The 22833-nt window shown below is 41.3% G+C and overlaps 2 protein-coding genes across 8 annotated transcripts in view; both read left to right on the top strand.

Annotated features, from left to right (window-relative positions):
• Nucleotides 1–2230, top strand: part of stard9 (StAR-related lipid transfer (START) domain containing 9) — a 46799-nt gene extending 44569 nt beyond the window's left edge. For all 5 annotated transcript variants that reach the window (XM_051951070.1, XM_022199294.2, XM_051951074.1 and 2 more), the window contains one exon: nt 382–2230. In XM_051951070.1, coding sequence (XP_051807030.1) covers nt 382–483 — 102 coding nt within the window. In that variant the 3' untranslated portion in view covers nt 484–2230. The remainder of the gene's footprint in view (nt 1–381) is intronic.
• Nucleotides 2231–3805: 1575 nt separating this feature from the next.
• The window catches only part of sptb (spectrin, beta, erythrocytic), a 66531-nt gene continuing 47503 nt past the window's right edge, over nt 3806–22833 (top strand). The window contains exons 1-3 of one of the 3 annotated variants that reach the window (XM_051949235.1): nt 3806–4097; nt 5396–5458; nt 12243–12508. In XM_051949235.1, the coding sequence (XP_051805195.1) occupies nt 12361–12508 (148 nt within the window). In that variant the 5' untranslated portion in view covers nt 3806–4097; nt 5396–5458; nt 12243–12360. Of the gene's footprint in view, nt 4098–5395; nt 5459–12242; nt 12509–16392; nt 18044–22833 lie in introns of those variants that run through there. The other 2 variants (XM_022223366.2, XM_022223361.2) reach the window with 2 other exon arrangements.

Below are 22833 nucleotides of genomic sequence, written 5' to 3'. Positions count from 1 at the left end.
CCCCAAGATGGGCTGATCTTCAGCAGGTCGACTTCATGGTTCACCAGTGAAAGACCTTCCACTGGTACAGAAATAGGTTTCATGGAGCAGAGGCTTATGAAGTTATTGTTGGAGCGGGTTGATACCTGCACAGACATGTGCTCTTCTAGAAAGCTGGATTAACCTTTGATCCAAAATGAACGTCTTTCTAAAGATAACCTATTTTTAAATCTCTGGCATGAAACATTTATTCAACTTCTTCTGTCAAAAGTCAAATCACGCTTTTACCGCTAACAGTAATGATGTTTTACTGACGTCCACCTTTAACCTGGATTTGTTCGTTTAGGTTATACTTTATGTAAATGATATGCGTCATTGTCCTGTCGTTTTGTTTTTATCCAGCTGGACCTCGGGACTCCATCGTTTCCTCACCGACTCTTGAACACTGTCGCCAGAAGACAGGCAGCTGTCATCGCTGATCTGGACGTTTTCATCTCCTCATAAATCCACCGGATGCATGAAAACACATTAGTGAGCACTTAAACTGTCTCCAACACGGAGCTAGTCTGTCTTTTCAATTTGCACCTGAAACTTATTTACTTGACTTTTTTTTATTTTAAGGGCACTGTTTTGTTTATATCCAGACACAGAGTTGAAGCAGCTTTTTTTCTATGATGTTTTTTTTTTTTATAAAATATTGATATTTTTATATTTGTCCGTGTACAGAAATGCTTTTAACAATCTATTTTTTACCAAAGATTCATTAGAGGTTCAAGTGAAGGATTTGGCATATAGAAGTGAAGGAGTTTGCATATAGAATTCAGGTTTAGGAAGCAAAACTGCAACGTTTTCCCACTTAATCCTTTAATTCAGTTAATAAAGTAGCTTATTAATTCTGTTATTGGTGAAAAACCATATGGTTGATTCCCACTTTATTAGCAGATACTGTAATTTAAAATTACACTGATTTGATACGTATTTACAACACCAGAGTGTTTTAATCATTGTTCACTCTATCTGTCTAATATACATAGTTCCAGCCGGTTCTTTTCATGTTTTAAATTCACCATGTTTAAGTGCCTCAAATGCAAATGTAACATAGGACACTTTTAACTGTACCCAAAATGAACCGGGTGAATATTCACAAACTGGTCTTAAGTCCTTTACTGCTGCATTTGTGCCCTGAGAATATTTCCCCAGGCGCTGCACATTTCACCGCTCAATGACCTTAATTCAGCAGAAAATGAATATCAAACGTCCTTGGGAAAAGAAAATGCATTTAAGCTGTGTATTAGATTGTAGCTCCATGTGGTTAAAATGCAAACCCCACCTGATGAAATGGTGCTAAGGAAATTATTTAGTCTCTTTAGCCGTGAACTGTGTTGTTTGTCTTTCTGTATGAGCACTGCAAATGTTAACCAGCACTCTTTGCTGGAAAAAAAAAAGAAAGTTTTGTAGCAAAATAAAGAAGTGGTAAGTTGGGAAATCTGCAGTTTTTTGGATGTAGCAAGTCAATGTGCAAGTATCCAGATCAGCTTTGAACCAAAAGTGGCCAATCCGTGCCCTCGTGTCAGACATTCAGCCGTCTGAAGTGGCCTTGAAATTCTGAAAATAAAAAGTAGCTCCAGGGCTGATACTTCATGTTCCCCCGAATCTGCATAAGCTGAGTTTTAAGGGCTTTTGTTCTCACACGTTTCTGAAGTTTTGTATTTATTTCACTCCCCTTTGCCTTCTGTTTGAAATGCTGTTGAGTTTTACAGTTTTTTTTATTTTTTTTATGGGCCAAGCTGTTTACAGCCGCTTGCACAGAACTTTTTTCTATGCGTTTATTAATATTGCATATAAAAAGTGATTGTTGTTTTGGTTTGTACAGTGTTGAAACTATGCAGAGGCTGATCAAAGGCAGGACTGCTCTCAGTCAGAGCGGGGTCACCACTAACCAGATATGAAGCCATATTATTCACAGTAGATGAAGGTTCAGGATGCTATGTTTGACTAAACGAAGGAACCAAAGAAAGACAAGTGAAGGAACACAGGGGCAACTTTTTGTACTGACCTTTTTTTAAGTTAATCTTTATATTTTTTACATTTTTTGTTTCTTTGTGTAAAAACTTTATTTATGTTTTGGCAATGTGTTGTACATGTGTTTTTATTATAAGTACAATGCTTCTGGTTGCTAATAAGCTGGTTTTTGGTCATCTTTGACCATTTTTAAAAAAACCCCGAAAACAATAAATATGTTTAAGTGAAATGTTGTTATTCTGTTTTTTTATTCATTTGTGTTTTTTCAGTATCTTTGTACCATTGTACTGAAAGTTTACATTCAAAGCTTGATCAGTGTCATATTCTTCTTTACACCTTTTTAATTGATTGTTAATGATGTTTATTATCATTTTGCCAGTTTTGGACTGTGTTAGTTAAGCATGGGCATATATTTAGACAGATTTTAATATTTCATTTGTTAAATGTGGATCAAAGCTATTTGAGAAATCTGAAGATGTTTGTCTATAAAGTGATATTTTAAATAATACATGAGTTTTGGTACAAGTGTAGAAATGTTTTTAACAGTGCCCAAGGCAACAAGTCTAGAGTGTTCTGTAAGTCTTCAAGGGCTTCAAATACTTTGTGTTTATTGGTCTTCTGGATTTAAATACAGACTGTAGCTTCATTGTGTTATTGTTTATAACTTCTAAAGTGTATTGACATTACACTGTAAAAAAGGACCCTGGACAGGTCACCAGTCTGTCTCAGGGCTACATATACAGACAAACGATCACACTCACATTCACACCTACGGACAATTCAGAATAATCAATTAACCTCAGCATATTTTTGGACTGTGGGAGGACGCCGGAGTACCCGGAGAAAACCCACGCATGCACAGGGAGAACATGCAAACTCCATGCAGAAAGATCCCAGACCCAGGCCGGGATTTGAACCGGGGATCTTCTTGCTGCAAGGCAAAAGTGCTAACCACTATTCCACTGTGCAGCCCCTGGCTGGAGATGTGGTGTGGATAGGAGAGGCAGCAAACGGTAGCAGAGCAGCAGCCAGCTCTGGTTTATATAGCCTGATGGCCTGATGTACTCCCAAGGTGTGGCTGGTAAATTGATGACAGCTCCACCCAGCTGGAGACCTGCAAGCAGAGCAGTAAAAGACCAAGGCCCTGGGGCCATAGCATGATTTAAAACTAAATTCAAGTGGATGCAGCTTAATGAAATTGGCTTTATATTTTTCATTTTTCTTCACCTTGAGTTGAGAATTTCAATTCCCCTCCTCTGTCTCTGTACATACCTAATAAAAATACCTTAGATGGCATTTGAAAAGCGAATTCATCCAACTCAGTTTAGCTTGTTGGTTGAACTTAATTTCACGATAAGTTGTCTTAAATAAAAAAGATTGTTTTTTTTAAGAGTAGAAAATTTGGATAACTTTGTAAGTATTTTATATGTTGCAGGAGGTTCTTGATATTTTCAAAATGATCTCATTGCAGTGATATTTCAATTATTTCTAATTTAAATTATCTTATTGGAAGGTTTCCTTTGGTTTTGTCTTGTTTTTCTGACCTCTTTCTCCCAGAATCGCTTAATCTGACAGGCGTGTTTCATTTTACAGAAGGACATCGTTTCATCGTGCTTGGATCTTTCTCCAGGATTTGTTTTCCATGCCCGGACCTCTCCTCTCTGTTCTGTATGTCAAATGGCACGTAGAGGCAGCAGTGGAGGTGACATTTCTGAGAGGGTCTCTGTGGGTGGGTGGGTGTTTTGTGCGCGATTAGAGCCCGGTCGGGGCGGGGTGGAGCGCACGCTAGATCACAAGTGTCTCTGCCATTTAGAGTCACCGGCTCTTGTCTGGAATGTGCGTCCCCTGCGCGCACAGATCATGCACTGGATGCGCCAACTTTATTTTTAACCCGGCAGGGTGGGTCAGTCTAAGCTGGCTTTCGGGAATGACCGTGGAGTGCGCGGCGCCTTCAGCCCCTTTCCCTCGTCCCCGGTGTAGGACCGTGCCCTCCGTGCGCTCTGACCAGGACCCCGCTGCTTCAATGGGATTATAATTGGTTTATTGGCAGGGAGAAGGCTCAACATAAACACTTTCGTACAGGACAACATCCAGAAGTAAGTAAGTGTAAATTGACGGCAGAGCTAATGCGCCGTTGGAAACCGAAAGTGTTGATCGTTGGCCAAATTATTTGTGTTGCCACTTAATAGTCTTAATTCTGTTATTGCTGGTCGCTGTTTGTTTGGTGAGTTACAAGTTTCCTTCAAACCACCTGTTTGCTCGGGTGCCATCTTTAATAGTGACGTAATTTTTAAAGGCTGCTGACTTTTTTTATTGTACAGTTACTATCAACAGATCCTTCTTTCATTTAACCTATCACCTCTGTAAAGTCTTCACTTGAAAGTTTGTTATCTTTAGCTGTAAGAACGCCACAGTAGCGAGATGCGTCGATAAAATTACGCACGAATACGCCACCGTTTGCGCATGGAATCGTGCAGTTTCCAAAAGTTGCTACCATGTTTACAAGTGGTTTAACAAGTAATCAAACCCTTTACTAACTGAAAAGTAGCAATACTACAAGAAAAAGTACCGTTACAAGTGAAATTCCTGAATTGAAAACTTTGAGCGTATGTTGCCAAACGCGTAAAATGGCCCTTGTAAAGCTTGCCTTTGTATTCCTCTCCTGGAATATTGTTACATTACTGCTGCATTAACGTGTATGAGCATTTTATTGTTCTAGAGGTAGATGGAGCTGATTTTACATACTTGTAGGGGGATCTGAATCTACATATGCATCCTATTTTGCAGTCCTGTTAATGTTTTTTTTGTGTAGCAAGTTCTGATTTTATCTCAAATCTACTGGAACAATAAGATCCTAGATGTTCCCATGAAATTATGATACTCACCTGAAAATGTGCTTAGTTACATTTCACCACTGATGTTTACACAATCCAGAATACACTCCACTGTTTCATATTTTCTATTTCTGTCTCAGTGCTTGATCAAAAAACGGTGAAACGGCAAAAGAAATCCCTGCACAAAAGAGACGTTCCCACTCATTCCCCTTAAAAGGACAAGTGTGAGAGTGTCTGCAAGAGCAGGACTTTAGTGTAAACACACTCCAGGAATAGTTTACTATCGATTCGTTTCAACCTCTTGCAAGATCGGGCTCAGTATTGTTGCAGTCAAAACAGCACTGACCACAACAAGTGAGGCTTCTCCTATAGCTTCTGTACCTGATCTATGTGCAGTATGGATTCTGCTTAACGGCTTGTTTGGGCTGTCAGTTTTCCTGATAACTTGTTAAAATTCACAACTTAAAGTCAGTTTGGTTGTTGATTTTTTCCCCCTGTCAGCTCCTAACTAACAATCTCCTTCCATATTGATCTCTGTTCGCTTTGTGTTTATGTCTCAGGTCTGCTGTGATCACAGGCCTCCCTCAGTCCAGTCACTGCTGCTGCTGCTGCTCAGACACTCTGTAGGTCACACACACACATCCTCACCACACCCATCTCTTATTTCATCCGACTGTGTTCTCCTCACAATAATGCGCTTACTCCGTGCTTGCTAATGTGCCGTGCAGCTCAGAGTGCAGTGCAAGCATCACTCTGGACCGTACTTACAGCTGGAAGAATCCACACTTATTATTCAGCTCAGGTGCTCACTGAAAATATTTGTTTACGGTGTAGTTTTGTGCGGTGACGGGAAATTGCTGCAGAAAGGTTAGCGTCAAAGAACCTTAAGAGTAAGAATCTCATTCACACCTTTTAATAATTTTTTTCCGAGGCAATTACGTGCAGAGCTGCATCCACAGAAACCGTGCTGCATGATTTTTAAGGTCCAGACCAAGCAACGCCTGGATATCTGTAAAAAATCCAGCTGACATTTTTATCATCCCTCTTGACATTTTACTACTTTTGAGAAATTATCCAGCGACTCTTACCCGTTGACTGTACATAAAAGAGTTCTTACTCACCGGTTTACTACGTGCCGCCACAAAAATGATGCATTTACTGGACCGTGTTCTGGAGACTTTATCTACCTCAGGTGATGGGAAGAAATACAAGGTCCCAAAGTATTACACAATCAATCTTATCAGTAGAGACCGATAATGGTGACAGAAAGTGTTATTTGTGTGAAATTCTTATCATAATTATTCCTAGTAATCTAACTTTTAATAGAAGTACATCATTTTTGGTGTTGGTGACGCTAGCTTTTGTGATCTCAAACGTATAAACTTGCAGAAAAATGATTTATTTGCTGAATAACTGAACACACATAAAACAGAATAGAGTACAACAAACTGCCAACTCGCACACAGTTGCCCATGTGCATTTTTATCCATATGGCAACTAATGTTTCCACAAAGGGTCAGAGAGGCTCCATGGAATCAAAAGAGGGCAACAAAGCAATGCACCAACTTTCTTTAAGATATAAACCAAAAATCGTATCATTTAACCTTTTTTAAAGCAAGAAAAGGAAGCTGATTTCTGACAAAGCTGAGCATGAGAGCTCATTTTAATTCTGCGGGAAGAGTCGAGATCATAAACAGTTTTGATTATCTGCGAATCTTTCGTCGGGGAAAAATTCGGGACATCCACTGTAGTCAGTTTTGTAGATGTTATGACTTTAGGTCTTTGAAAACTGCATATCTTTGGGTCTTGGACTGTTAATTGGAATCACTATTGGGGCTGCAACTGTAGGTGATTATCTTGAAATAGTTGTTAAAGTGTAAAACATCTGACAAATGCTCATCATAATTTCCCAGGGTGCAAGACAAAGCCTTTAGATGTCTCATTTTGTCTGATCAAGAGAACAAATCTCAAAAGTGTTGAATTTATTATCGCGTAAGACAAAGAGTGACATAAAAATGTTACATCTCAGACATTGGATTTGGCAAATTTTTGAGATTTTTCTGCGTCAAACTACTGAACTTCAGTCATCCCAGTCTTTGTAAATTACTTCTCTGGTAGTCAGGTCTGTCTCCACAGCTGTGTCACAAATGTGGATCAACTACGTAACACATTTTTGGAGCTACTCATTTTTTCAGAGTGCAAGTAACCATTGTTTTCAAGAATTGATTTTGAGTCAACTTTGGTTACAAACAAGGCTGCAAATAATAGTTATCTTCATTCTTGATTAACCTATAAACTATTTTTAGTTGTTTGTTCTGTTAGAATGTGTGAAAATTGAGAAAAAAGCCTAACATGATGTCCCTCAGATGTCTTGTTTCGAGTCAAAAAAATTCAATTTATTGTTATAGAGAACAACAACAAAAAAACAATATTCAGATTTAAGATGCTGGGATGAAAGATTTTGGACTTTTTCATCTTCTTAATTATTTCTATGGATTAATCAATTATTTAAATAGTTGACGATTCATTTAGTTGACCACTAATTGAATAGAATTAAATAACTGAAATATAATAAATTGATTGAAATAGTTTGCAATTAACCAATTAATCTCTGCTGCTCTACATTTAATCCTGTGATGAAAACAATCATTTGTCATTCTGATACAGTCATGCCTATAAATGCAGACTTAATGGTGTACGCAGGTTGTTATTTATGGAATCAGTGCTGGCATTTTATTAGTAGTTTCCAGTGTTTATTTTACCCTATAGGGGCTGACAGGGTGACCTACTGTGTGCGAGCAGCTATGTAAGAGTTCTCCTTCTTGCTCAAGGACAGAAGACATTTTGCTATCGACAGCCACACTGGCAGTGACAAGCGAGGAACTAGTGACCTTTCTGTCATTGGGTGTCTATAGGCAGGAGGCCTGCTTCTCTTTATCCACAGCGCCGTATCGCCTCGTATACGTCTCCGCTCAAACACTTAATTTACTGCGGTTTGTGTTCAGCCCGTCGGCCGACACGTAGGATTAGAGTCTTCCAGTTTTGCTTGTGGATGTGAGTCAGTGCGGCGCTTGTAAAGAGGGGTTTTGTGCGGTGTGTCGAGCAGTGGCCCGGGTCAGGTTGTGTGTGAGGTGATAAGGGGATCCCCAGCGGTGGGTGGAGCGTCGCCCCGCTGATAACGGCCCTCTGCACTGCACTGATACTGAGCAGGAGGAGGGGGGAGACCTGTGGATGCCATCATTGTGCTGATCACTGAGGGCCCCTTCACTGAATGTACCCAACATCCGCCCACTGTGCTCACAGTGTACATTTATGTAATCGGAGGTGGCAATATGTTTATTGAGCTCTAAGTCCATGCGCTTAAATTTTGTCAGTGGAAGTTTCTTTATACACTCATTGCACCAGATTTAAGACAGAAATATTTAACTTCTTGCTTCACTGCATTAATTTGACAGCTGTAATTACTACATATCTGCAAAAAATGATGATTTTCTTACAGAATAAAACATGATGCATTCTTACAGGTTAAACGGTCCATCAGGATCTAAAGTTGTAAAGTTCCTACGTTATGCTGCATGGATGTTCATGTATCAGCAATAATAATCCAATAATATGCATAATCACAGTTTACTCCTGTGCATTTTTGTGAGGGCTTCTGCTGTTTCTAAATTAGAATCTGTAAAGTAAGTAGTAACAACAGATATGAAACCTCTGAATTTTGAGTAGTTTTTGAGCGTTTTTGCTCCTGTCTCATTTTTTTCACTGCAATATAAAGTCCTGCACCTTTTATACAAACAGCACAACCATAGAAGTAGAGAGAACTCAAAAATGTGTTTTGTGAAGTCTGACAAGGTTATAATGCCATCAAGCATAAAAATGAGCAAATATATATATAGATATTTATTATATTTATCTTCCAAAAATTAAAAAAAAACAACCTGGAATCAACATGAGAAGCTCTCTTCCAAGTGTCCACAGGTGTTGCTTTTTTTTTTTCCACAGGTGTTGCTAACGCTGGGTGAAAAATGTACATGCTGTAGATAATTTTACTGCCTAAATGTTTAATTTAGTTTACTGTCCGTCTCCTCTCACTGCTCTGTGTAAACACAGCCTGCAGTTCAGCTGAAAATTCCCAGAATTTTTGGCACATCCTGGTTGGTCCCAGCTGAGTCACAGATGGCTTCACTGGAGCACTAAGGAGCGCAGAATTTTTAGTTTTTACAGAATCTCACTGTAGCAAACACTTTTATTTTTGGTGATTTTTTTAACCAAGATGAAGTGATTTTGATGAGAAAGATTTGGTTCATTTTCCAGATGATTTGCTCAAAGATCATTGGAAAGTTGAAAATCTGCTGATTCTTTTTTTTTTTTTTTTTTTTACAGATAGATGGTGTAGAAGATAACTTTTCCAATCTTTTAGCAGGTTTTGGGGTTCTGAGGGTTAAATAAATAATATTCCCTCTGAATTACAGTGAAATAAAAGTAGAATTAACATGAAAGGAAAACTCTAAAATGATGCACAAATTGTTGAGAACTGAACAAAGTAAATGTATGGCTACTTTCCAATAGTGTAAAATCAAAATATAAAGTAAAAGGCATGCATATTTGTGAAACGTGTTATTCAGGAATTGTTGCTTGTAATCTTAACCCTCCAGTCATCCTGTGGGTCAAAATTGACCCGTTTTAAAGTTTGAAAATGTGGAAAAAATACATATTTTCACAGTGAAATTTCTAGTGTCCACATCTTCAGTATTTTTGATCAATCTTTGAACATTTTTTGGTGGAAAAAAAGAAATGTTGAAAATATTTTTTAAGAGCATTCACAAAAATCAACCATTTGGTAGATTTTTATGTGAATGTTCTTGAAGAAAATATTAGCAGTTTTACTGGTATATGTAATCACTTTAGATATTTTTAGGATTTTTTTGGAAAATTTTTGCTTATTTTTTGAAAATATTTCCTAGAATTTTCTTGCCAAATTTGGGAGATTTTTTAAAAATAAAACTTTCAAGGAATTATTGGAATTTTCTTCCTGAAAATTTTGCAAATTTTCAGAAAATTGTTGAATTTTTTGCAGAATTTTTTTGATTTTTTTCAGACAAGGAAACAGTATTTTTGGTGCCCGTAAATGAGGACAACAGGAGGGTTAATCGGTACCACAAAGAGACCGTCTGCCATGTTCCTCTTGGATTTGTGTCACACTGTATAAACACAAGTGAGTCTCCCCGCCTTGTTTTACCTCACGCTTGTTCCCCACCAACGGAAGTACGCAAACACCCACACGCTTGCATTTCAAACTACGTGAGCTGCATCATTCAAAAGAAGGCGGTTTCGTCAGGTTCTGCAGTGCAGCGGGGTTGCCCTCCCCCCTGTGCGACACGATAAGAGAGCTATGCTGCACCCAGATAGAGCTATCTGAGCGACGGCCCTTCAACCCGCCATTTCCACGCGAAGGATACCCAGACACTCTGTGACAGTTGAGCAAAGTGACACTCACAAAATGGAGATTAATGGGGGGGCAACAGGAGCTCGTGGGGCCAGTTTGAAAGCTTCCAAACACGTGATTTCTGTGTAAAAATACACCTGGAGCACAGCTGGGGTTGTATAAATATCCCCAAATTGCCAAAATCACATTCTGGCGCCAGGTTTAGAAACAGCTTCTCTTACATGGAGTCGATAAAGTGAAATTTAAAACACAAAACTGCCAAGAGAGAGAGTGTGTGCTGCTTTTTAGAATAAGCCGGATCCTCCAAATAGCATTATTTGTCTTTTTTGTCTCTACGTTTGTGTGCTACTAATGTTCTAATGTCCTCAAGGCCAACACATGCCACCCAATATGCTTTTCTTTTTTTACCAGCACTGCAAAGATATTGAGTTCATTGTAATGTACAACAAAGAAAATGACAATCAAGTTTCATTTATTGTGTTTAAAATCAGCAAAAACACACTCAAGGTGTCAGTAAATGCAGAAACACGTAAATCAAATTGCAACAAAGAAAGGTTGATTATATTAAATAAAAACTATTTAATAATGGTGAAAAGAGTAAGAATGTATTACAAATGAGTAAAATAAAGCTTAAAGCAATGACATTCACAATCATTAAGAGCAGCAATTCAGCCTTTGAGTTGTCTCAGTGGTATTAATGAGGTCACCTTGAAGTTTTGCTAAAGTTTTTTCCAAGTTTGTGGGAGACAGTAGGAAAAAGCAGATCCTTCCAGCTCTAAACATTTTTGGCATCTGCAAGGTGAGCTGTGTGTGAGCGGATATCTGTGGTGTTGAATCTTAAGCCGGAGTGAAACACTGCATCTGAAGGTTTAAGAGTGGAACTGTCTGCCCGTCCACAAATAACATCCCCGTGGTCCAACACAGAGAGGAAACTGCCTCAACAAATCTTTGTCTGGTAGATAAAAGAAAACGGGGTTTATATCTAAAAAGAAAGCCCGGTTTTAATCTCAGCTTTGATAGCAGCACATCAGTATGGACTTACAACTGCAGAATAGCGGCTCATTTAATATCTATGAAATCACTAATGGCTTAATCAACTAATCTTTATCTTTATTTTTTTAAATTACCAAAAATACACCATCATGGGCATAGCAAGAAACTGTAATGACAGAATTGTCGAATTTGCCATTTTGTTGGAAGAATTAACCAAATCGATGCTTAAAGTTGTGATACTTCATCAATATCTATTTATCCTGCATGTCTCGTTTAAAAATTCTCCAAAAAAAAAATAAAAAAATCCAGTTGTTTGGTGCGACCATGAAGCCATTAGTGACTCAACTGTGACCAACAACCATAAGGAACATTTTTAGGGAATTTGGATTGAACTAGGTTAAACTACATGCTTTATTTACACTGCAGTTGGAAGACAAGTACAAAAACAAGCTAAAAATGTAAATAATGAATATCTGTCGCGCTTGTAGTGCCACCATTGTCTTCCAGAATTGTTAACGCTTGTGGATATTTGGAAAAAGTTGTACATGTTGGTTCCAGGAATTTTTTTTTGTATGTTTTTAAAAATTGCGTCAGTATGTCACAACAACAAGACAAGATGGGGAAAACTTAGTTTCTGCTTCCAGGAGAGCAAAAATAACAACACTGAGCATGTCACCTTTTCTTAACAGAAAAGTTAAATAAAAGAAGCAAATTCAACTTTTGCTTTTACTTCTTTTTTCTGAATTATGGCATTATTGCTTCATTATACTGCACAGAAGACATTCCTAAATTCTCTACTTGTAGCCACTGTTGTGCTGTTACCACTGGACTTCAGATTGCAGTTAAAAATGTAACAGGGAGTTAAAATGTAACAGGAGCAAAAAACACCCGGAAACCTTCTTGAATGGTATCTAACAGTCAATCATTATACTCCGTTATGATACTAAATCTGTGTTTTTCCCCCTCAGTTGCAGACTGCCTTCAGAATTCAAGGCCCATCCCATCTGCTCACCTTTCTCTTCACCCAAAACCACCTGAGGACGCCGGCCGCCGTCCCCCCGCCCGCCCGCCACGCTGGCTACCGCCATGACTTCCACCACGGATTTTGACAATGTGGAGATCACGCAGCAGTACAGCCACATCAACACCCGCTTCGACCTCTCTGATGAGGAACTAGACAATGACAACAGCTCGGCCAGGCTGTTTGAGCGCTCGCGCATCAAGGCCCTCGCAGGTGAGTGGCTGCATAGTAAACAGGCTGGCCCGTCCTCTGGGGCACATTTTTGGGATGACAGTCTTTTTAAAGATTGCGCGCAAAGGGCAGAGAGGATGAGCCGTAATGTCCGTTTGACTTTGACAGGGTTGAATGAGCTTGAATAAAAAAACCTCGCCTCAGATTTTGTGGGAGAAACAGCAAACTGGCACTGCAGGCGATCCTTGATTTCACTCCAAAGCTCTCTGCTGGAGCCTCTGCAGGGGATGTTATGCGTGTTTTTGTGTGCGGATGTTGCTCATGGTGTGGCACACCCTCAGCAGCTGAGCCCTGACACCGCTCCACACCCTCCGCAACTAGCCGGGATCGCTTGCACATTCCCTGGATGTCTAGCGTCTGACCGATCTGGACAGCTGCCCTGCCCGTCTGCCTCCCATAGCACAGATCTCTGGCATTTCTGGCTAAAGCTAGTAAGCTGCGACCCACCTGTGGGCCGGCTGCCCGGGACTTTAAAATAGCAGCATCTCTGGTAGAGGGAACAGGAAAAGGGGAGTTGAGGGTCACATGTCTGTAAAGCTGCAGACAGAAGAGAGGTCAGCCGCCAGGTGGTGAAACATGAATTCAGCTCAGTGGAACGAGGCCTTGTATCACGTAAAATGTTTTGATCATGGTGCAGCTGTGATGCTGGAAGTTGAAAATCTCTCTTTGAGGTCGGTTGTTTCACTAAGTGGCTATTTTGTGTCTCTTTTTTGCATTATTCAGCTCGTTTTGCTTTGTTTTATAGTTGTTTTCCCTTCACTTTGTGGTTATTTTCTGTCCAATTTTGGGCTTTATGCTTCATTTATTGGTCTTTATGCTTAACTCTTTGGTCAACTGTGACTGCTTTGCATCACTTTGTGGCTATTTTGTGTCTCTGTGTAGACATTTTACATCATTTGGGGTCATTTTGCTTAAATTTCTGACCAACTATGTTTGTTTTGCTTCATTTTATGGCTTTTTATGCCTCTTTGTGGTAGTTTTGCATTGTTTTGTAGTTGCTCTCCCTCACTTTGTGTCTAGCTGTTGTTGTTACGTCTGTCTTTGCAGTTGTTTTGCTGCACTTTGTAGAATCCAATCATGGGCCTTTTGTTTCATTTGTTGGTCTTTTTGCTAAACTGGTCATTTTGCACAATTGTGATTGGTTTGCATCACAATTTTGTGTCTCGGCGTAGACATTTTACATCATTTGGGGTCACTATGCTTCATTTTTGACCAACTGTGTTTGTTTTGTGTCTCTTCTTAATAGTTTTGCATTGTTTTGCTCATTTTACTGTGTTCCGTAGTTGTATGCCCTTCACTGTCTGGTCGTTTTGTGTGCAGTTGTTGTTATTCCAGTGTTTGTGGCTGCTTTGCTTCACTTTGCTGTCATTTTGAATCCAGTTGTGGGCCTTTTGCTTCTTTTATTGGTCTTTATGCTAAACTATGTGGCCATTTTGTTCAATTGTGATTGTTTTGCTGCACTTTGTGGCTATTTGATGATGGCTACGGTCCTAATTGACATGGCATCACCCAGCTGCCAACCGCTCATTCTTCGCCTTCTTTTGTCATCTGTGGCATTACATTATTTGGAAAAAAAAAACAAACAAACGCTATATTTTAAGGTGGTCTTTTATTGCCACTTGAAGAAGTGCTGCCCAATCATTGGCCTTTAGAGCCGGACCTTATGATAACTAAATAACTCAAAAATGTTTTGTTTGCAGTTAAACTATTAAATTAACACAGCTAAATTTCATCTTTTTCTAACCATACCAATAAAATTTGATTTAAATTTTTTGTTTCTTGAAATCAAACAAACAATTGTGACAGATTATCGCCAGCAACATATGTCTTAGTTATGCATCAAGTAGACACAGAGTAACATTAAATCATCTTTGTGTCCACCTCTACTTTTACTCTGTTTTTTGGTCTCCACAAATGTTTAGTCTCATGTGTCATCTTTACTCTGGTTTTTGCTCTGACTTTGGTCTCCACCATCATCTAAAGGGAATTATCCATCTATCTGTTGAATGCCCTCTAAGTTAATCAGTTCACTTTTCCTGCATGCTGTTTGGTGTTGGGCAGGTAGTGTAAACATTAGTTTATCTGATTTTTTTTCAGTCCAAACACCTGCTGCCAAAATGAAGCTGATGAGATCAGGGAGAGTGAACCGGAACATCTGTGGGACGTTAGAGCCAAAACAATGAGCTAACAGATGTTAAACAGCTCTCCAGGTCTGAAGGGAACTGTGGAGTTAGGTTGTGATTCTCTATGAGGTAATTTGATCCACTGGACATATAAAAATATTGATTAGGGCAGCGTTAATGATCCAGGAATTCTGTGCTGACACAAGCAAGTCCTTTGAACTGCAAAGATTCGTTAAGTGGCTGCACGTTTAGATGTACAGGTGCTTCCACAGATGAGAGGATTCATTTTCAGTCACTGAGCAGGAAAACCAAACAAACGGTGGCACTTCAGCCCATTGATGCATGTTGTTTTCCATGTTAATTCCTTATCACATCTACTATATGAGAACGTTGTTTTCCTGTGAACCAGATGTACTTTGGAGCACAATTTGAAGCCAACGTGGAAACTTTACCCCATAATAAAAACTACTACAGTATGTGGAGTATTACGTTACAGGCACAGAGGACTAGTATCACTTAGCAGTAAGCTGCTTCATTCATGCTTTACCATCACCAACTGCCTGCTGACTCGTGGCAATCATGTTCATAACGGTGTACACAGCAGTAATCTTTACAAACATGTGATGTGTGCGTGTGTGTTTGTTAATAAAGAGAATCTACTGTACTTAAAGATGGATGATGGTGGTTTTGGAACTAAATTGTGGCTCCAGTCGTCACTGTCTTGGCAGTGAATGACTCCTCCTGTCATGATTATTATTACAAAAATGAGCAAAGAGGTGGAACTGAAGCTGGTCATTCAACCATTGGTTGTCCTGCTTCATGCATAACTTTAGGCCTCAATAGAATTTAACCAAGTGAGATACATAAAATTCACCCCCTGTACAGTTCTCATGAAGGGGAAGTTAAGGTAAACAAAAATATAAAAGCAGTGTGTAATGCTTTATTAAATTCAATCCATTCTTTTCAACATGGGCGCTAAATATGTTGTTCCAACACACAACATCTCTACAACAGTATGGACATCACAAAAACAACCAAGTATACACTATAGTGGAATTTAAATTGGGCAGATCAAGACTGGGGATTAGGGTTAATGAGGTTGTTGATGCTGTTGTGGTATGTTGTCCCGCTTAACCTTCAGGGCTCGGTGAAGTTGATGGACATTTTTTGGGGACTAGAACCATGTTGTCAGGCATCTCCATCGAAGGTATCATGTGTTGGATTTTCTGTCAAAGCATGCAGTTTGGAAAGATTTCTAAGACAACAAATGGTAGAGTTGTGGACTTCTGACTTTTTCCTGTCTACGGCCGTAACTGACATCATGGCATCATCCAACCTGAAAACAGCCCCGTATTTCTTTTGTCATCTGTGACATGTTATGTGAATAAAGCTGCATTTTAAGGCAACATTTTACCATCAATGGTCCAAGAAATGTGTGTGTTGGTCGCACTAACTGATCATTCTTCTTTAAAGCCACACCTGACAAAAAGGGGATTCTCAAAATAGTCAGAGAATTCGTCAACGGAACAACTCAAACTTTTTGTTCACAAATTACAAACTTACTCCCTTATCTAACCCTAACAATAGAAATAGTGCTTTTTACTTTCTCTTAAGTCAAATAAGAGGATAATTTTTCTATGTGTTTATGTAGCTATAGAGACCAAGACCCTATTTTATACCAGGCTGTAAACATGTTTTTTTCTGCTGTAAAATTGAATATTTTAACATTGGCGTCTATGGGGATTGACTCGCTCTTGGAGTCAGCCTCAAGTGGCCGTTTGAGGAACTGCAGATTTTGACACTTCAACCTTGAGTTAATTTCTTTCTAAATAGTATTAACAACTGCAAGCTTTGAAATCCTAAATAACCTAACTTAGAAACACTAACTGTCTGATGTGAGCTTCAGTAGCAGCTTTGAATGCTTGATCCTGTGGACACATTTCCATCAGTACCAACAAAACGACCTCGGTCTGATCCCCAGTTCCACTTTTACTCGACTCCTGTCCAGGACGGTTACCCTGGATGCGCTCTCACCACTTTCCTTGCTGTCTCTTTCTGTCTCTTTAAGTGTTGAAGGCTTCTGTGTGGGTGTTGGTGATATTGTGTTAGAGTGCTGCACTGATGTTTCTGTAATGCAATCAGTGTTTCCTGTCAGAGAGAGAGAGAGAGAGAGAGAGAGGAGGGTGAAGGAAGGAGGGAGGAAAGTGAAGAGAGAGGCAGGAGATGAGAGAGGCTCTGAATGACACCCGCTGCATTCTCCAGCTTGTGAACTCAGAAATTTGCATACAGCATGCCTTCAAAGGACACAGAATGTAGTGAACATCCAGCCCATTCACACCGCTTCTTACGTAGCTCCGTGAAAACGATGCGTTTCTCTGAGATGCATGGTTTCATGTTGGATTTTTGGCACAGGAAAATCACAACTGTGCCAGTCGTACACTTCGCACTCGGTGATGTCACGACTGTGTGGGAGTGTTGGATGGAGGGAGGGAGTCGTGCGAACACGTGGATGTATTGAAACATATTGTATGCATGGATGGGGCTCGGAGAAACCACTCTGAGCCAAACTGAAGGCTGCCGGAGCCCTCGTGCCGCCTGAGAGTGGAGGCAGAGCATCATCACGGCAGCAGCGAGGAGAGAGCGAGAAAGGAGGAAAAAAAAGGGGGGGGGGAGGAAGGAAGGGAGGGAGGAGTGAATGCGAGAGGGATCTGGAAAGGAGGACAGAGAGCCAAGAGACAGAGAAGAAGAGAGACGTGGAGTTGCCAAGCTCCTCTGCCGGCTCCAGAGGCGGTGAGTTGTTGTTGTTGTTGTTCTTGTCCGGGGGTCAAGATGAGCAGCCCCTGTCTGCTGCGCGCCGCCCCCATCAGCCAACCCCGGCTCAGAGAGGTCAAGATCAGCCTGAAGGCCAGCAGCAGGGAGACCGCCGCCGTCCGGACTGCAAGCGGCGGGTCCAAGGAGGCTGCCGGCCGGAACTACACCCCGGTTGAGAAAGAGACGCCCGCGAGGGTCGGATTGAGCAGCAGCAGCCGGAGCAGGAGCACCCCGCCGGTCCACAGGGCCCAAAGCAGGAAGAACCAGAGGGGAAGCGGCGGCATCAAGCATCCGGAGCCGGAGCACCACCCGGAGAGGAATGGCACCCTCCTCCACGTCCCGATGGCCTCCACGCCGGCCGGGCTCTCCCCTTTCTCCTCGTCCTCCTCCTCTTCTTCCTCCTGCACCCCCAGACGTCAGCGGGCCTCTCACCCTCACCCTCCTCCCCCAGCCGCCCCGATCCTCTCCTCCTCCTCCTCCTCCTCCTCGGCCAAGAGTATGAAGCGAGCGCGCTGGCTGAGTTACAGCACCTCCAACATCTCCTTCAACTCCATCCTGGACGGGCGCTTCAGGCAGCTGCAAGGTACACAAGTCTTGACGGCGGATCTGTTTGTGTTTGTGCTTGTCTGTCCGTCCTCCGCTGCCTCGACACATCAGAGAGAGATAACACTTTTCTTTCCCCAATCTTGCCCCTCCCTTCCTCTAACTTGTGTTTGTGTTTAGGCCGGGGCGGGATCGCGGGGAGGTTGGGCTGTGATGTGAGCAAGTGTGAGTTTGTTATCCCGTCGTGAGAAATTGAAAAAGGCAGCAGCGAAAGAAAAAAAAAGCAAAGTGTGAACTTCCGTAGCGGCGGCCCTTTTATTACATATATTTGGTTGTAATTTATTTATTTTCAGGAAGCTGTGGCACTGCCCCAATTGTTCACTGACTTGGCCTTGAATAATTCATAGAGAAACTCCTAAAAAGGTTGTGATGCTTTTTCCGTCCAAAGCCATTCATTGGAAGCCGCATCCTTGTGTTCTCTTTTCTTTTTATCACTTCAGCCTGTCGTTTATTCTTTTATTCTCCACATGGTCCTTAGTCCTCACAGAAAAACTCCAAAGCAACAAAGCATTAGCGTGTTTTTTCCCCTTAGCCTCCTTTTCCCCCAGAATGACTGTGTTGGCGGTGTAAAAAAATAATCAATTCCTCTGATGGTTTAACGTCTCACTGGCTGCGTTATTAAGGTTTTAAGAGAGAGGTCTGCCGTCACTGTGGATTTTTGTTAGCTTGCAGTATGCTATCCAACTCCCTGATGACAGGAGTGCATTAGTGAGTGGAAGAAAATGGAGGAGACGATGCAGGAACAGAGAGGGAAATGCTTCTTTTTTTCTTTTTTTTTCCTTGCCTCTGCTAGATTTCAAGTATTGACTGATTCAGGAGACTGCAGAGGCAAACTGATATGTGGAGCAGTAAACTTTTGAAGCCTTCCCAAATCGCCCTCGAGAAGCGTCTTGAGATGAGGCCAAGAGTATCGATCCGCCGGCTGCATCTCATGACGTTTTGCTTACTTTTTATTTACCGACTGTCAGGGAGATCAGGTCCAGACTGCGATCGAATGAATTTGGACAGAGCAACAATAATAATAGAAAAAAACATAAGTAATACAGTAAAGAGAGGGAGAGACAGAAACGATTTGTGTTTTGTGTTCATTGATTTTGGCCATTCATCCATTTTTGGATGTCTCCTTTCAGACTTGGCATACTCAATGTTGAGTATTTTTGCTCTCCTGGAAGTAGAAAATCGATTTTTTTTCCCCCCCTCCATTTTGTGACACATTGACCTTTAACCCTCTGGGAGTTTCTGAGTGTGTTTTTTTTCTTCTTCTTTTTTTTTGTTGTTGCTCTTGTCTCATTTTTATTCACTGTGGATTCACTGCAATATAAACTCCTGCACCTCTATAAAAATAACCATGACTAGAAGTGGGAAGGAGTGAAATGGATCGTGTTCGCAGTTTTAATGCCACAAATAATAACAAAAGGAAAAAACAAAAGTTGAATTTCTTTGGTTATTTATTCTATAGAAATGGAAAAAACTGAATTTTTCAAGAGCCCAAACTTGTTACCAATGATGAGAGCAATGCTGACTCTCCATATTATAGGTATTTTACTTGTACATTTTAAATTTACTTAAATACCTGCTTCCTATCTTCTTTTTTGTATACACAGCCTGTAGTTCAGTCTAATTCAGCTAAAAAGTCCCTGATTTTTGTCCCTGTTGGTCACAGCTGAGTCACTAATGGCTTCATTAGGAGCACAGAGTTTATGTGTGTTTACAGAATCTGATTAGTGCAAAGTGTTTGTTTTATAGCAAATTTTTAAATGAGACGTGCAGAATTATGTGATTTTGATCAAATATACCAAGTTTTAAGGTTATATTGGATTAAAGCTTGTGATAGTTACAGATAAATAGTTCAAGAACTGTTGAAAAGTATTGTTTTAACAGTTTCTGGCTCTGATAAATGGGTCGTTTTTTTGGTGATTTTATTGAACTTTTAACAATATATTATGCCTTTTAAACTTGCTGTCTTTAGCTATGTCTGCACAACTTCCCCTTCAAGTTTTTTGGCCCTTGCTCTTCTCTCATTTTACAGTATTTAATAGAATTTCAACATTATTTTGACCCTCAGATTATCGTGCATCTGTCTTCTTTAAACCAAGTTTTGCAGTTCTTTTGCACCTTCTTCTTAATAATTATCCAAATGCTGCTCCGTTTTGTGAAAGCTTGCAAACATCAACTCTCCATCAATCTAAGATTCAGCAGTTGCAGAAGGAGAGTTCATCAATCCAAGGGCTGGGTAATTCGTCTTGCACTGAGAACATGTCTGGAGGAAGCATGTAAACAGAGCCAGCAGAGGAAACGTTTCATCTCAGACTCGCAGACAGGCCTGTTAATCAGACGTGGTATCATGGCTGCAGGACAGGTAGCGGTGGCAGTGCCATGACTCAGGCATGTATACCGGGAGCTGTGGGACCACTGGGTTCCGTCCAGTAAGAGCTGACTATGGGAAAAGACGGATCAGGCTGTATACAGGGAAAATCCATCAGCATGAATAAGTCATGGGGCTTTCACTGGAGTCAAAGAGTGGATGAGAGATGACTAAGTAAAAGCATGTGAAACAGAGGAATGTTTAGTAAGGCTTGTACTGATATACAGGAAGAAAAAAAGGGGCAGGAAGTTGGAAATGAAGTGATGGGACGCCGCTGCAGTCCAGTCAGTGGAGAGGGAAGCGAATAAAGTTACAGTACGACTACTGCACTTACACAAAATATTTAATTCATGGAGCGAGAGAGTGTGACAAAGGCTGCTTCTTTTTTTTTTGTCTGCAAGTCCGCTCAAAAATGACACCAACCATCCATGGTGCCATTGCTTAAGCTTCATGTGCAATTTTTTTCTTCTTTGTGACTGTGACCATCACCTGCCCTCATGGCAAATTAACCTATCATGTTTATTTCAAGCTGTTTCCTACATTATGCCATTGAGGGCTGTGCACACCCAAGTGAAACATAAAACAAACACACGACAGACAGAAAGGTGAGGCATAAACAGTGTTCTAACAGAAAAGGTGCATTTTATTTGTTTGTACTCTTTAATTCACACCTTAAAACCATTTACAAAACTAAAACCCTTCACAAACACCTAATACGACAAAGTCCCAACTGGATCAATCATGAAGATGTCAGGAGGCCACAAGAAGGATAGATAGAGCAGAGTGAGATCCACAGACACTAACCCAGCAACCTCCATTGACTCAGCAACCGGAGGAACACACTCTATTAAGTTTTGGTAGGTGCCGGTGTGGTGGATCTGGCATGCATGAAAACCTCCACCAAAAGGAGGGAGCTGTCCCCTCCAGCCCAAGGAGGTCCACCCAGCCCCCCCGCAGGAGCCACCAAGCGGAGACCCAGCCCAGGAGCCCGGAGCGACCCCCCCCTGACACAGCCAGAGCCCCAAGGCCCACGCAGCAGAACGGGCCATAGCAGACCCCCACGGCGCCCCACCGGCCCACAGCCCCCACTTCCCCCACGACCGCCCGCCCCCCCCCTGTCCCCCCCCCCGCCCCCCAGACCCCAAACCCCCGCCCCCCCACGGTCACCCACCCACGCCACCCCCCTCCCCCACCATGCCGCCCACCCACAACCCACCCCCATCACCCCCCTCCGCCCCCCACCAGGCCACCCCCCCACCCCTCTCCCCTCGCCCAGCCACACCACCCCACCCCATCCAGCCACACCACCCACGCCACCCCTCCCACACCCAAATCCGGGAGGCCACCCGCTCACCGGAAAACAGCACCAAGGGACCGGGCAACGGCACCGAAAGGGCAAACGACAAAGGCTGCTTCTGTTGCAGCACCGAGAACAAAAGTCGTGCTCGGACCGCAAATTATTGCAGCTGTTTTTTTTATTTATGAATGAATGCAGTTCTGCTGTTAAAGTAATTAAAATCCAACAGTGACTCAGTAAACAAATGCAGCTTTTACATAACTTTGGTGTTTCGATGAGAATTTCTGTTTTGTGCTGTGCGTCAACTTTAGAGGTATTTAATTAAAATATTGCAACTTTGAAAAGCAGAAATTGCAAATTTAAATGAAAACATAGTAATTTAACACTCATTTTCCTTCCATAACAGGTTGACTTTGTTTAAATGCATGTGATTTATTTATGTTTAAGTACTTTAAGAGCTAAGGAGACACCCAAGTCAAATTCCCTGTGTGTTTTCACATACTTGGCCAAAAAACCTGATTCTGATTCTATATTAAAACAGCACAGCTACTATATGAGAGTGAGGGATTTGAAATAAATATAAAAAATAAAACATGCTACGCTATTACACCAGTTCTGTCATGAATCAGTTAGTTCATAATACCACATGTGGTGTGAATAATACATATACAGACAAACAGTCACACTCACACCTACGGGCAATTTAGAATAATCAATTAACCAAAGCACATTTTTGTACTGTGGGAGGAAGCTGGAGAACCCGGAGAAAACCCACACATGCACAGGGAGAACATGCAAACTCCATGCAGAAAGATCCCGGGAATGCCAGGACGCGAACCGGGGATCTTCTTGCTGCAAGGCGAAGGTGCTAACCACTACGGCACTGTGCAGCCCACCCTTTAAATACCTGTAAAAGACAATTTTGATGTTACAACAATAAAATCCCAGCCTTATATCACTAATAATATTGATGTTATATAGATTTTCTGCAGTGCTGCAAACACTGCTGGAATTCTGAGCTTCAAAGGAGGGATGAAGTCTTTGTTCGGCAGCGAGCGAACACACAAGTGTTGTCACATCCAGCTTGCTGAACTACACATCTGGAGAC

Source organism: Acanthochromis polyacanthus, chromosome 1, assembly GCF_021347895.1.
Source record: "Acanthochromis polyacanthus isolate Apoly-LR-REF ecotype Palm Island chromosome 1, KAUST_Apoly_ChrSc, whole genome shotgun sequence".
NCBI classification, from domain to species: domain Eukaryota; kingdom Metazoa; phylum Chordata; class Actinopteri; family Pomacentridae; genus Acanthochromis; species Acanthochromis polyacanthus.
Note: the sequence above shows the minus strand (reverse complement) of the source record. Positions and strands in the feature narration are given on the sequence as shown.